General features: G+C 50.2%; 1 protein-coding gene across 9 annotated transcripts in view; it reads right to left on the bottom strand.

Annotated features, from left to right (window-relative positions):
• Nucleotides 1-793: 793 nt before the first annotated feature.
• NEO1 (neogenin 1) overlaps nt 794-13498 on the bottom strand; it is a 178479-nt gene continuing 165774 nt past the window's right edge. For 7 of the 9 annotated variants that reach the window (XM_036389301.2, XM_036389305.2, XM_036389299.2 and 4 more), the window contains 7 exons: nt 13277-13424; nt 10346-10584; nt 9752-9844; nt 7809-7967; nt 6620-6856; nt 5840-5976; nt 794-3260 (listed from right to left, as the gene is read on the bottom strand). In XM_036389301.2, coding sequence (XP_036245194.1) covers nt 3177-3260; nt 5840-5976; nt 6620-6856; nt 7809-7967; nt 9752-9844; nt 10346-10584; nt 13277-13424 — 1097 coding nt within the window. In that variant the 3' untranslated portion in view covers nt 794-3176. The remainder of the gene's footprint in view (nt 3261-5839; nt 5977-6619; nt 6857-7808; nt 7968-9751; nt 9845-10345; nt 10585-13276; nt 13425-13498) is intronic. The other 2 variants (XM_036389306.2, XM_036389307.2) reach the window with 1 other exon arrangement.

Genomic DNA, 13498 nt, shown 5'->3' with positions numbered 1-13498 from the left:
AGGGATGGATGGGAGATTGGGAGGGGATTGTTCCTTCCCAAGGAAGGGTTGGACATCAGGAGGAATTTCTCCATGGAAAGGGTTGTCAGGCATTGGAAGGGGCTGCCCAGGGAGGTTTGGAGTGCCCATCCCTGGAGATGTCCAAGGAATGCCTGGAGGTGGCACTCAGTGCTCTGGGCTGGGGACAGGGTGGGGTTTGGGCACAGGGTGGGCTCAGTGATCTGGGAGCTTTTCCCAGCTCAGTGATGCCAGTCCCAGCCTGGGCAGGGTTGGCAAAGCTCAGCTGCCCCTGGCCATCCCTCCGGGGGGATTCCAGGCTCCCTGCCCGCCGGGAGGGGGAAGGAAGGAGTGACCAGAAGGATCTGAGTGACAGGGAGGGGACAGGGCTGTGACCCAGGCAGGGGCTGCTGGCCCGGGCTGATGCACACCAGCACGGGGGTGGCAACAAGGACATCAATTCCTGCACTTCACAATCCACAATCAGGAAGTGCAATATCCCATGGTTCTCGGGTTATTTTTCCATTATTTCCCAGTTTATTAAGGGCATTATTTGTACTTGCACTGATTTGAACCCCTTCCTTCTCTGCTTGCTAATTAAATGGTGATATTTTTACTGTGGAGCTTTGAAATAGGGAAATTCTCCAAGTTCAGTGGCTGCACAAAGCCTGGAGGGAGAACAATTCTCTTCTTTCTTCACAACCCACAGCAAGGAGAAAAAGGGCAAGTAAAACCCCAAACCTGGTCACTGAACCCACTATGAACAATTAAACAAACTCTCCAAGCAGGACAGGAGTTGATTGGATTAAAAAAAGTGTATTGGATGCCCAATACAAAATAATAAACATGAAGTTATTAAAAAAAGCCATAGAGGATACAGCAAATACTACAGAAAAGCAAAAAAAATTGTACAGAAAGGTCGACATCTACAGCAGTCCTTGAAATTCTTCTACATGAGAATCATAAAACAATGTACAGGTTTGGTTTGTTCCTTTTCCCCAAATGTCTGAGGGAAGCTGTCACTGCACAGCTGGACTATGACACTACAAGGATACACAATGTTCCAAAGTTAAAATCACAGGATATGTAAGAAAACGTAGCATTAAAATGTGAAAAAGTGCAATACAGATTGTACACTGAATTGAATAAATGTTTTTTCTTTTTTTTTTCAGTTTAACCTTAAAAAACCAACTTTGAACAGTTGTTTTATCATTAAAAATATTCCCCCTCCCCAAATTCAATGACAATATTAACATTCATGGTGTTCTACATAAGGAATATTCACAAAGGCCCCCAGCTGGGAATACTGTGTGTGTAGGATGGCATTTCTTTGGGTATAGGTAAAAAATAGGCAAAGGAACAGATCCACACCCTCCTTTCTCAGGCCAGGGGGTGGATTTTATTCTTTAAATACATGTTCTGTAGCTTATTTTGCCCTGAATTGTACTGATTAAAAGTCCAAACATTAATTATCCAGGTGGCCCATGGTGCTACCATTTATTTAATTCCCTCCCCTCCCTCAATAATAAATAAATGCAGGAAATGACCCCACCCTCAATCCCTGCTCTCCCTTCTCCCAGGGACAGCTTCAGCTCCACTTCAGGGGCTCAAGGGAAGCAAAGGAAGCCAAGTTCTTTTTGCCACTTCAGTGGAAATCTCCTGGCAGAGGCACAGAGGGGCCTGAGCTTCCCAAATCCCAGCCCCTGAACCATCAGGAAGTTTGGGATTCCTTTTATCCTAGAAGTGGCATTGCACAGGAGTTCATTGGCAGCTGGTTGGGGTTTCTCTCTCTTTTATTTCTCATTTTACTGACTCCAGCCCTTTTTTTTTAATGCAGAGGAGAACAGAGCCAGGCAAGCACACAAAGAGAGAAGGAAAACCCCTCTTCCCTCCCTGTTCCCTCTCCTCCCTTTCCAGGCAGGTCTGTGAACAGCACCTGGGTCACCAATACTGGGTTTATTTTTACATGGTTTCCAAAGTGTAAAAAAATACATTTTTGCCTTGGTTTGTGTCCAGGGAATCCTTCAGAGTAGGATTCCTGTGGGGATGGCCTGGGACAGGACCTGCAGGACCTTGTGGGCACTCAGTGCTCTCCAGGCAGGATCTGGGCTCTTGGGAATGAGAAAATCCTCAAGTTCTCAACCCCAGCCCTGCATGCTCCTGATCCATCTTTAAACCAACAGCAACAAAACAGCTGCCAAAAGAAGCTCCCTGTAGGGTCACCTGGGCAGGAGGAGCCCAATTCCCAGGAGGAATTCTCTGAATGTTCCTAAGGAGCCTCTTCCTGGCCCAGTGACCAGACACACAGTACAGCTGAAGATGTTTCCTTGTTCTTCAGTCTTCCCAGTCACTGGAAAAAGACGGGAAAACAACAGGAATGAACCCTCCCCCCCCAGGATCCCCTCCCCTTTTCCCCAGCTACTTCTCCCCCCACTGAAAATCTGAAACTGCACAAAAAGCGACAAACAAGGCTCTCAATTACACCTCAACTCAAACAGACCGGGAATCTCACAGTGATGAGAGGAGAAAGTCAGGCTTTTAATAATTATAATATAAAAATAATAAAAAAAGCTTACAAAGAGCAGTGCAGCATCCCAAAAGGCCATGGATTAACTGCCAGAAGGGGACGTAATTATACGCAGGATAAAAAAACAAAACTGAACAACCCACACTGGCAATGAATTTTCATACACAATAGAACAAGCAGTCAAACCTCAGCCTAGGCTGTGGAAAACAACAGTTTCTCCCTTTTTTTTTTATTACAATATTTTTTTTCCTTTTTATAAAAAAAGATAAAATAAAAACAACAAATAAAATTGTACATAAATGCCAATGTCCAACACTGAAAAGGCAGGGCAATCACACCACTGAGACAAAACCTGACCAGAAAAAAACTAATGGCGAGTCCACTTTGCTTTGCTTTTGTCCTGCTGGATCCCAGCCTGGCGTGGCCCGTCCTGCTGGGTGCTGCTGGAACCCCACGTGGCTCCCTGCAGGACAAGGGGGTGACACTGGGGTCACCTGGGGCTGGTTCCTCTCCTCCTCCCTCCATTGCTCTCATGTGCTGTCCCTCTTTCTGCTTTGTTGATTTCTTTTTTTTTTTCTCTTTTTTGTTGTTTCCTTTAGTGTTTCCTCTGTACACTCCTGGTGTGGCAGGGCAGAGTCCGAGGCCGGGGCGCTCACGCCGTGGTGATGGCGTTCAGGTCCTTCATGAGTCCTTCCAGGTGCGCCATTTCTTTGGTCAGCTCGTCGGGCTCGTAGCTCTGCAGGGAGAGGGGCACTCACCCAGGGCTGGGGCTGGCCAGGAGCCAGCAATGGCCACTCCTGGGGCAGCCCTGACCCCAGCTCAGCCATCAGCACAAGGGCATTTATCCATCCATGCCAAGGTGGGGTGTGCGCACAGGCTGGACTCTGGGCTGGGAGCTCCTTTCCCAGCCCAGTGATTCTGTGTGAACCCAGCCTGGCAGGGTTGGAAAAGCTCAGCTCCTGCCACAGGAGGGGTGCTGAGCTCTCTTTCCAAGTGCAGCCCTTGGGCAGTTGTGGTTCAGAGCTCCACTGGTCAAGCCCTGTTTTCCTGTCTCAATCCCTGCCTTTGAACCAAAGCAGGAAATTGAGAAGGATCTTCCCAGCTTAGGGAAAGGTCCTATGCACCTTTTATATGGTGCATTTTGGAAATAAATTCATGGACAGGTAAATAGACAGAAATACAACTGTGAAGAGCTGCTTGACTGTGAAGGTGTCCTGAGTTCACCCCCACACACTACAGGAGGGTCTGTGACTGCCTGCTGCTCTTGCACTTGAATTTGTTGGCAGAGTCAGCAGAAATTGCAGAAGTGGTACTAGGGAAAGCCAGCACAAAGTAATGGAAAGAAACCTGCTTTTGCTGGAAATTAAACTGCCATTTTCCTGAATATAGAAACAGTAGTTGCACTGATCACAACATAGACCAAACCCCTCTGATTGTCAAATCCAGGTCTTAGGACCAGAACTAATAAATTCATGGATCAATCCATGTATTACAAAGGAGCAGTGACTTAAAGCTACGTGTTAATTATCTTAACAGTACCATCAGACACCAGCTTGCAAATGACCACAGGACCATCCCTGTCACTGCACTTGGTCAATTTGGGCTAAATTATCATTTCATTTTAACAGATCAGACATTACTGTGGATGAGTAAAGTAAAGCTATGTTCCAGGAAAAAAGGTCAAAGGAATACTTAAATGAGGCTGGTTTGGGATCAGGATAGCTGCTAAACCCACACATTTTTAGGATCAGCTGTCTCATTTCTGTCACCACTGTGGACAGACCATGGCCTGGCTCATCTCCAAACCCCTCCTGACCAAGTCCTTCCCAGTTCTGAGCAGTTCCCAGCTGTGACCTGTTCTCACACACAAACCTCCTCCTCCTCCTCCACTTCAACAGCCAAGAACTTCCACTGTACCAAACCTCTGCCTTGTACAGCAAATCATCCCAGCCCTCTGCCCAACACATCATCTGCCAGCTCCTGACTGGGATACAGAGCAGCAGCTGGGAGTAAACTTAACTTCCTTAAACTCCTCCCTACAGCTTCTCCTAAAAACCCTGAATTAATTCAAATCACTACCCAACCCTGAACCTCACAGTTCAACTTGTAATTTACATTTTAAGACTCATAGTTGAACCAGTAATTTAATTTAATCTGGGTTTTTTTTTGTGCTGACTCTACCTTGCACATTAATGAAAAAAGTATTAATGGCTCTATTTAAATATTACAAATTAGTTGTGGAGTATGGGTTTGGTACTGACCAAACAAAATTAATAAAGAAACACAAAAGGGCACCAAGATCAAGTTTCCTCACCAGCACATAGAGAAATAAAATCAGGAGAGTAAAAAACATGTAACAAAAGGACAACGAGGAAAAAAAAAGAAATATAAATTCCAAATGAGCATTTCGTGCAGCAGTGATGCAGCAGTGAATATTTCTGTATTAACAGGTGACACAATGGCCACAGGAGCAGCTCCTTGGCTTGCAATTTAAAAGGAAAACAGCTCTTCCAGTGCCTCACACCCAAAACATTCCCTAAAAGCTGCTTCCAAAGCTGCCCAACAAGGCTGCACCCTTCCCAAAAGTCAGGAAACTCTCCTGTGATAATTTAAAAACATTTTTGGGATGATGGCTTGGAACACACATTAATGTCAAATGTTCTGTGTGCAATGGTACTGGGAGTGCTCAGGGATGGCACTGGGGATGCTCTGCAGAGCTCAGGGATGGCACTGGGAATGCTCAGGGATAGCACTGGGGATGCTCTGCAGAGCTGGGGATGGCACTGGGGATGCCCTGCAGAGCTGGGGATGGCACTGGGAGTGCTCAGGAAATGGCACTGGGGATGCCCTGCAGAGCTGGGGAGTAATAATGACACTGGGAGTGCTCTGCAGAGTTTGGAAATGGCACTGGGAATGCTCAGGGAATGGCACTGGGGATGCCCTGCAGAGCTGGGGATGGCACTGGGGATGCCCTGCAGAGCTGGGGATGGCACTGGGAGTGCTCAGGAAATGGCACTGGGGATGCCCTGCAGAGCTCAGGGATGGCACTAGGAATGCTCTGCAGAGCTCAGGGATAGCACTGGGAATGCTCTGCAGAGCTGGGGATGGCACTGGGAATGCCCTGCAGAGCTGGGGAAGCTGCAGCTGCAGGACTCAGCAGGACCCTCCCTGTCTTCCCCCATTTCCCGTGCAGATTCCCTGGCATAGGAGCTGTGGCAGTGCCAAGCCCCTGTGGCCCTGTGGCCATGAAGGTGCCAGTGCAGGTGCCCACAGAGCCCCAGGGTGAGCCCTGCCAGCCTGGCAGGGGGTACCTACGCTCTCCGAGTCCTCCAGCATCCGCGTGGTCTCCTGCACCTCGGGGGCGCTGGGCACCACCACGGGCATGGGCGGCCGGGTCCTGCCCAGGGTGCCAATGGACGCCGTCTTCACCGCGTGCAGGGGGTGCCCAGGGGCTGCAGAGAGGGGGGGACACGTCAGGCACGGGCACTGCCCCTGCTGCCTGCCCAGGGAGCTCCTGGAAGGAGCACAGGAGGGACAGGGGGGAGTGGCTTCCACTGCCAGGCATGGATGGGATATTGGGAAGGAATTGCTGGCTGGCAGGGTGGGCAGGCCCTGGCACAGGGTGCCCAGAGCAGCTGGGGCTGCCCCTGCATCCCTGGGAGTGCCCAAGGTCAGCCTGGACAGAGCTTGGAGCAGCCTGGGACAGTGGAAAGTGTCCCCTGCCCAGGGCTTTAAAGCTCCCTTTGAACCCAAAGCAGTCTGGGATGATTCCCTGAAGGAACAGGATTCTAGCAGGAGAAAAGGAACACTTCAATTATGGAGTGTTGGATTTGAATTGCCTTATCTATGTACAGAAAATGACACCAACAAAACCCACCCCAGCCTCTGCCATATTTCCTGTGATGCCCAACCCCACCTCCCTTTGTTCCCCAAATCCCCACCCAACTCCACCCTCCCTTTGTTCCCCAAATCCCCACCCAACCCCAGCTCCCTTTGTTCCCCAAATCCCCACCCAACCCCAGCTCCCTTTGTTCCCCAAATCCCCACCCAACCCCAGCTCCCTTTGTTCCCCACATCCCCGTTCTGTGGCCTCACCTTGCTGGGTCAGCAGGGGGGTGCTGGGCAGGGCAGGGTCGAAGGGGCCCGCGGCGCTGGGCACGGCGGGCACGGCGAAGCTCTTGAGGGGGTGCGAGGGGCGCACGTGGGCCGTGGGGGGGCCCTGCGGCTCCTCCTCGGCGGGCCGGAACGGCCCCTCGGGCTCCGGCAGCTCCGCGCTGGGCACGGCCGAGCCCGCCGGCATCGTGTCCGTGCTGGGCGTGTTCCGGACGGACTCTGCGGGGACACACAGCGACAGCAGGGGTCACTGCTGCTCAGAGGGCTCACGGGGACACAGCTCCTCCTGCAGGGGCTGCAGGGACCCCCTGGCCCGCTCCCAGGTGACCATGGGCTGGATGGGAGCTAAAGGAGCCGAGAGCTGAGTGACTGCACCTCTCACGCTTTGGTACTGAAAGAGCTCCATGTTCCAGTCCTCAGACGAACAGCACAGAACACGAATCTGCAGCCTCCTTTTACCCCAGAGTACCAAAGTATTGGCATTTTTAACTAGGAACTCTTCACAGCACTGGGGCGGTCACAGAGGAGCCACACCTGAAATCCATTTACTGAGACTCATGGAATGGTTTGGGCTGGAATGGACCTTGCAGCCTCAGGAACTGTTTTCATAAGGAAACACCACTTTTGGCTGAGATACCTTCAAATGGTGACCTTAAAGTAGAGAAGCTCAGAGTCTGCTTCATCCCAGTGTGTTACCCATGTGTACATTTAGCAACACCATTGCTTTGGGATTTTCCAGAGCACTGGAGACTTTACTGCTCTCTAAAACTACAAATGATTCTGATCAAGCCTCAAAGTGCTGCATGGAAATCACCCCCATTCTCTGTGTGCCCCCATTTTCAATAGCCAAGCCTGGACTTTCCTTCCCTGCTGGTTTCCAATTGTATTAATTAGGGGAAAAGTTAAACCAATGAAGCAGCTCAGAGTTAATCTGCTGTTTCAGACTCCAGGGCAGGAGGAATCCCTGTTTGGAGCTGTGTGTAAAACATGAAACCCTCTTTTCCAAGGACACCCCCACGGATGTCAAGGATCAATATCTGACCTACCCAGGAAAGCCCAGCCCATCCTGACGGAACCCCCAGAGGAGGCTGGCCCAGCTCCAGGCTGGGGTTTCCAGGTGCTTCCCTGGCTGCTGCACAGAGCAGCAGCTCCCTGAGGCTCGGTGTCTCACCTGTGGAGTCGGCCCTGTCCGAATGGGACATGGCAGAGCCCAGGGGCCACGGGCTGAGCTGGTGCTGCAGGAAGCTGCGGGTTGGAGAGGCGAGGCTGCCGGAGTGGAAATGGTGGTGAGGGGGGTCGAGGGAATGGATGGGATGAGCACTAATCACAGCTGTGGATGAACACAAGACAGAGAAACACTTAACACACACACACACACACACAGAGGACAGGCTGGGGGCTCCCCTCCCTGCTCCCTCCTCCAGCAGGGAGCCAGACCCTTGGCTGAATGACAACCCAGAATCAACCCCTGGGTTATCACACCTCAAATGTGCTTAGGACAAAAAAATCACCCATTTACAGCTCCAAAAACTGTGCCACCAGCTCTTAATGCACTGCTTGATTCCAAGGAGAAGTTCAGAAGAAGAATAAAGAGAATACACATCTGTTACCCACATTGATGTACTATCCACTATTGAGATACTATGAAGTGAGGTGTGTTAAACAATAAACAGCCCTTTGCTTCCCAGCGTCCTTCCAGAATTTCTGTACTCCAAGAGGCAAAAAAGGAAGTCACTAGGTACACACCATGACTGCAAATGAGACTAAAATGGCACAGTGGATTGTCATAATTCAGTACTCAGGAGGTAATTAATAACTCCATCTGAACGCTCCAGTGGGTGGAAGAAAGCCATGGAAGGTTGTGCAGGCAGAGCTGGACACATGGAATGGTTCTGGTGGGGCTCACTGAGGAAGGGCCTCATGTGCCAGGAGGACACCTCAGACCCCACAGTGGATGCTCCACTCCCACAAAGCAGAGCCTGTGGCAGGAGGCCCCTGGAGCTCTCACCAACAGGATGGAGAGGCCAAGTCTCAAGGCCAAGCTCCAGCAGGGCCTGGGCCTGGTCTGTGCCCTCAGGCAAGGCAGGAGCAGAGCCTGGCATGGGATGGGCACCTGCCACACAGCCATGTGTGACACAGACCAGCTCCAAGGAATTTAGTGTCAAACTGCATCCTCTGCTCCCTCCTCACACATGGAGAGCTGGGAGACAACAAGGAGATCACACTGCTTGGAGTAAAACCAGGAAACCACGTGCTACTCTTGGAAAAAGGTCATAGAACAAGAAGATTGACAAACTGAGCAATCAGGTCATCAGGACACTTGAAAAAGTAGGCAGAGATCAAGAACACCAAGTCCTCAGCTCAGTTTTTAATTGAAGTAAAAAGAAAGTGGAAATGCGATGAACCACTCTGAAATAATTCCATCAAATGGAGAGGTTGTGGCAGCAGTCACCTGGTTACAGGTGGAACATGTAAGGGAAGTCTAAAGCTCAGCCTGGGTGAGCTTGGTGTGATTTTACCTCCCAGTTCTGCCCCTGCACAGTAACTCCTGAACTCTTCTCACCAGGGTTCTCACACAGGGTTTCAGTCTGGCTGTTCAGAGGTTCAGCCAAGTCCCTTTCCATCTTGGAGTCATTTGAAAACTCCAGATATATTGTTTAATTCCAAAAAATTTTCCTAATAATGGTAATTTTGGTATCAGAGAAGGATCCCAGGGCAAAGAAGTCTCAAGGAGCTCGGAGGAAAGTCAGAGAAGGCTCTGAGAGCAGCAACTGCAGAGATAAAGGGGATGGTGACTGCCTGGGCTGGGAGGGGAAAACCAACAGTGAGGAACCTGAGAGAGATTCCAGCTCCTATGGAGCAGCTGGGCACTGGCAGAGCTCCAAGGGAATGACCACAAGAGGCAGCCAGGCCCACAGGCTGTCCCTGGAGGAGCCCCAGACAGATCTGGCCATGCTCTGCCCTCACCCCAGTACTCCCAATCCCTCCTAACGTGGTCTCACTCTGCCCACACCAGGAGGGCTCAGGAGCCTCCCCTGAGCTGCTCCTGCTGCCCAGGATGGGATTTCCTGGGAGCAGGGAGTGGCTGCAGCAGGAATGGGGGTGTTCACTTACGCTGAGGTGGCTGAGAATCAAAAGGCATCATCATCTTGGGCCTCATGCCCCTCCTTCCTGCCAGCGTGGACATGCTGTCCTCTGACTCGTGTCCTGAGGGGAAACAGCCACGTTATGCTCTGCTCCAGCTCCTGAACCAGCATTCCCACATCCTCCCTCTAGCCCTGCTCCCAGGCAGCTCTTGGAGCCACCAGTGACCAAAGCAGCCCCTTCCCCCTTTGCTGGAAGGTGGGAAGATGGTGAGGGTGAGGATTTTGGGAACTGGAGAAACTCCAGGCCGCAGTGCAAACTTCTGGCAGTGATTGAGCTCTGGGCTGAAAGGTCAGAAACAACTCCAATGGCTTAATATGAAGTGAGATGATCTTCCCATTACTAATCAGTATTTACCAAGAGAAAGTAATGATAATGATAACTCTTGGATGCTCCATTTCCTCACTAAAACAAATGATCCAACCCTTCCAGAGTCTCAGAAACCAGGAACAAACCCAATTCACTGCTTGGAAAATAAGAACAGAGAAGAGGAACTTCATCATCTCTCAATAAAGTGATGTCACCACCCACAGCAGATGAATCTCACCCCCCATGGGCTCCCACCTCTGTAGGAATTCCTCCTTTGATGGATGTTGCTGTCCATGGAGTTGTCCACCGGGGTGATGTCCTGGGAGTTGCGAGGGATGGGGGTGTCTGTCATGATGGGGTTGGGATCTGGGGATTTATCAATGGGTTTGAGCTCCAGCCTCTCATGATGGATCCAAAGGTCTGGGGGTTTGACATCTTTGGAGTTCCCCTTGTACTTGTGGGAGCCGTTCACGGATTTGCAGGCGGCTCGTTTCCTGGGGAGGAGAGCACAGGGATGTTCTGCACCTTTGGAAAAGGCAACTTTCACAGAATCCCAGAATCCCAGAATCCCAGAATTACAGAATCCCAGAGTCACAGAATTACAGAATCACAGAATCACAGAATTACAGAATCACAGAATCCCAGAGTCACAGAATTACAGAATCACAGAATCACAGAATCACAGAATCCTAGAATTACAGAATCACAGAATCCCAGAATTACAGAATCCCAGAATCCCAGAGTCACAGAATCCCAGAATCCCGAGCCTGGAAGAGACCTCTAAGAGCATCGAGTCCAACCTATGCCCTAACACCTGCCCTAGGCTATAGCACCAAGTGCCATGCCCAGTCTTTTTTAAACACATCCACAGATGGTGATTCCACCACCCCCCTGGGAAGGGCATTCCAGCACTTTATTATTCTCTTGGTGAAAATTTTCTTCCTAATCTCCAACCTATCCCTTCCCTGCCGTAGCTTGAGACTGTGTCCTCTGCTTCTGTCAGAGACCAACCCCAGCTGTGCACAGCCTCCCTTCAGGAAGGTGAAGAGAGCAATAAGGGCACCTCTGAGCCTCCTCTTCTCCAGGCTGAGCATCCCCAGCTCCCTCAAACCTTCCTCACAGGGCTTGTGTTCCTTGTTGCCTCCTCTGGATGTGCTCAAGCATCTCAACGTCCTTCCCAAGCTGAGGGCCCAGAACTGGGCACAGCACTGAAGATGGGGTCTCACCAGGGAGAACTTTCCCCTGGGATTTCCCTCAGGTCTTGCATCCAGCTGGGCACAAGTTTCCCACTGGGCAGGGAGCTTTGAATTTTGCACACAAGCCCCAGTGACACCTCAAAGCACATCCATGGAATGCAGCCCTGGCTCTGCAGCCCAGCCTTCCTTACCAAGAATGAAATTTGCAGAAATTCTGCTCATTGAGAGAATATTCCAATGCTGTGCCCATACCCCAGGCTCACCAAGCTCCAGCAGCAGCTGGAGATGGAGGTGCAGTTCTCCCAAGAGGATGGGAACAAGGATTAAGGACAGGAATGTTCCTTCCAGCCCCACTCAGGCTGGACACATCCCACTGGGGAGGTTCCCACCCTGCTGAGAGCAGCAGCAAACCACAGTGAGGCAGAGATTTGGGGTGGCAGCATTTGCTGAGAGCAAATGTGGGTTTCAGCACTCCTGCCATGCTGACTCCTCACTTTGGGCCATGGCAAAGCTGGAGGAGGGGTCCCTTTGGGAGCAGAGTTCCTGGGAATGGCTCAGACATTGGTAAATGTCACCAACAGAGCCTCTGGCAGGGGCCACTCCCAAGTCCTGCTCCCACTGGAGCTGATGAGTGACAGGGATCAGGTTATTCCCTGGCTGAGGGTACTCAGAAACTGAGATTTCACAGGGTTATTTCTGTCCTAAAATGAAACAAAACACATCTCCTGTCCCTGCCCCTCCCTGCTGCCCTCTCCCAGGCCCAGCCCCAGGTGCCAGGTGTGCCAGGGCCAGCTCCTCCCTCCCTGCTCCCTCCCCTGCACTTCTGCAGGGCGGTGCTGCTGCAGCACAGCAACTGCAGATTATCCAAGCCTGGCTTTTCAGCACTTCCTTAAAAATCTGGATTGCATAAAACAGATCCTTTTCAAACCCCAAATACAGCTCTGGCCTTTCAAGGAACACACAGAGAGACCCTGCAGGAGCACCGCTGCTGCAGCATTAATGCAGCTGCTCTGAGGGAAGAATTCAGATACAAACCCTGGGATTTTGGAGCACTTTCCTAAGGAATCCAGCAGCACACTCAGATTCCCCTCCAGTGATCCTACTAAAAACTGGAAAATGTCAATGCAAGAGTGAGGAGCTGCCTGAGCTCTTGGGCTCTCCCAGCTCCCAACACATGGACTGGCTCCACTTTGGAAACCTGTGAAGGACTGGCACTGTGATATTTGCTGAAAAATCCCTTCACCAGGATTTCTTCTCCTGGGAAGTTGAGAAGCTTCAGAGAAAAATGTAGATAATAATTATCTGATTGCTTCTCCTGTGTTTGCTGCTTTGGAATGTGGTCTGGAAGTTGTTTACCAACAGGTGCCCGTTTGATTGGTTCCATGTGAATTGTTTTAACTTAATGACCAATCACAGCCAGCTGTGTCAGACTCTGAGGAGTCAGTCATGAGTTTTTCATTATCATTCTTGTTAAGCCTTCTGATGTATCCTTTCTCTTTCTTTAGTATAGTTTTAGTATAGCATAATAAATTTAATATAATATAATATAATATAATATAATTAATATAATATAATATAATATAATATAATATAATATAATATAATATAATATAATATAATATAATATAATATAATATAATATAATATAATATAATATAATATAATATAATATAATATAATATAATATAATATAATTGTAGCCTTCTGAGAACATGGAGTCTGGTTCTCATCTCTTCCCTCATCCTGGGGACCTCCCAAACACCACAAAGGACAATTTCTCCTCAGGGAGGGCAGGGGGAAGTGCAGGCACAGTGGAAGCACTGCCCTGCTTTGTGTGTGAACTGATGGCTTGGAACTGTGGGACACTGCCAGGAAAAGCAGCCCAGCAGCAGCACCCACAGGCTGCAGGATTTGAAGGAAATAAACCCTAGAAGAAGAATTAAAGCACAGGACTCGGTAAGGCAGGCAGCCCCAGCCCCAGCCCCGTTACTTTTTCTGGTGGGACGTGGTGCGGCGCGTGCAGAAGACGGCGACGATGACGACGATGACGATGGTGATGACGCCCACGGACACGATGATCACCAGCAGCATGTTGCTGTCCAGGGGGGATGTGGGGCTGCCATGGGGACTGTTACTGCCTGGGAGGGGAGAAAAGGCTCATTTATTACCCAGGAAATCAAGCAGTGCCCACCAAAGATGCCTGGAATCCTGA

Source organism: Molothrus ater, chromosome 13 (assembly GCF_012460135.2).
Source record: "Molothrus ater isolate BHLD 08-10-18 breed brown headed cowbird chromosome 13, BPBGC_Mater_1.1, whole genome shotgun sequence".
Classification (NCBI taxonomy): Eukaryota; Metazoa; Chordata; class Aves; order Passeriformes; family Icteridae; genus Molothrus; species Molothrus ater.
Note: the sequence above shows the minus strand (reverse complement) of the source record. Positions and strands in the feature narration are given on the sequence as shown.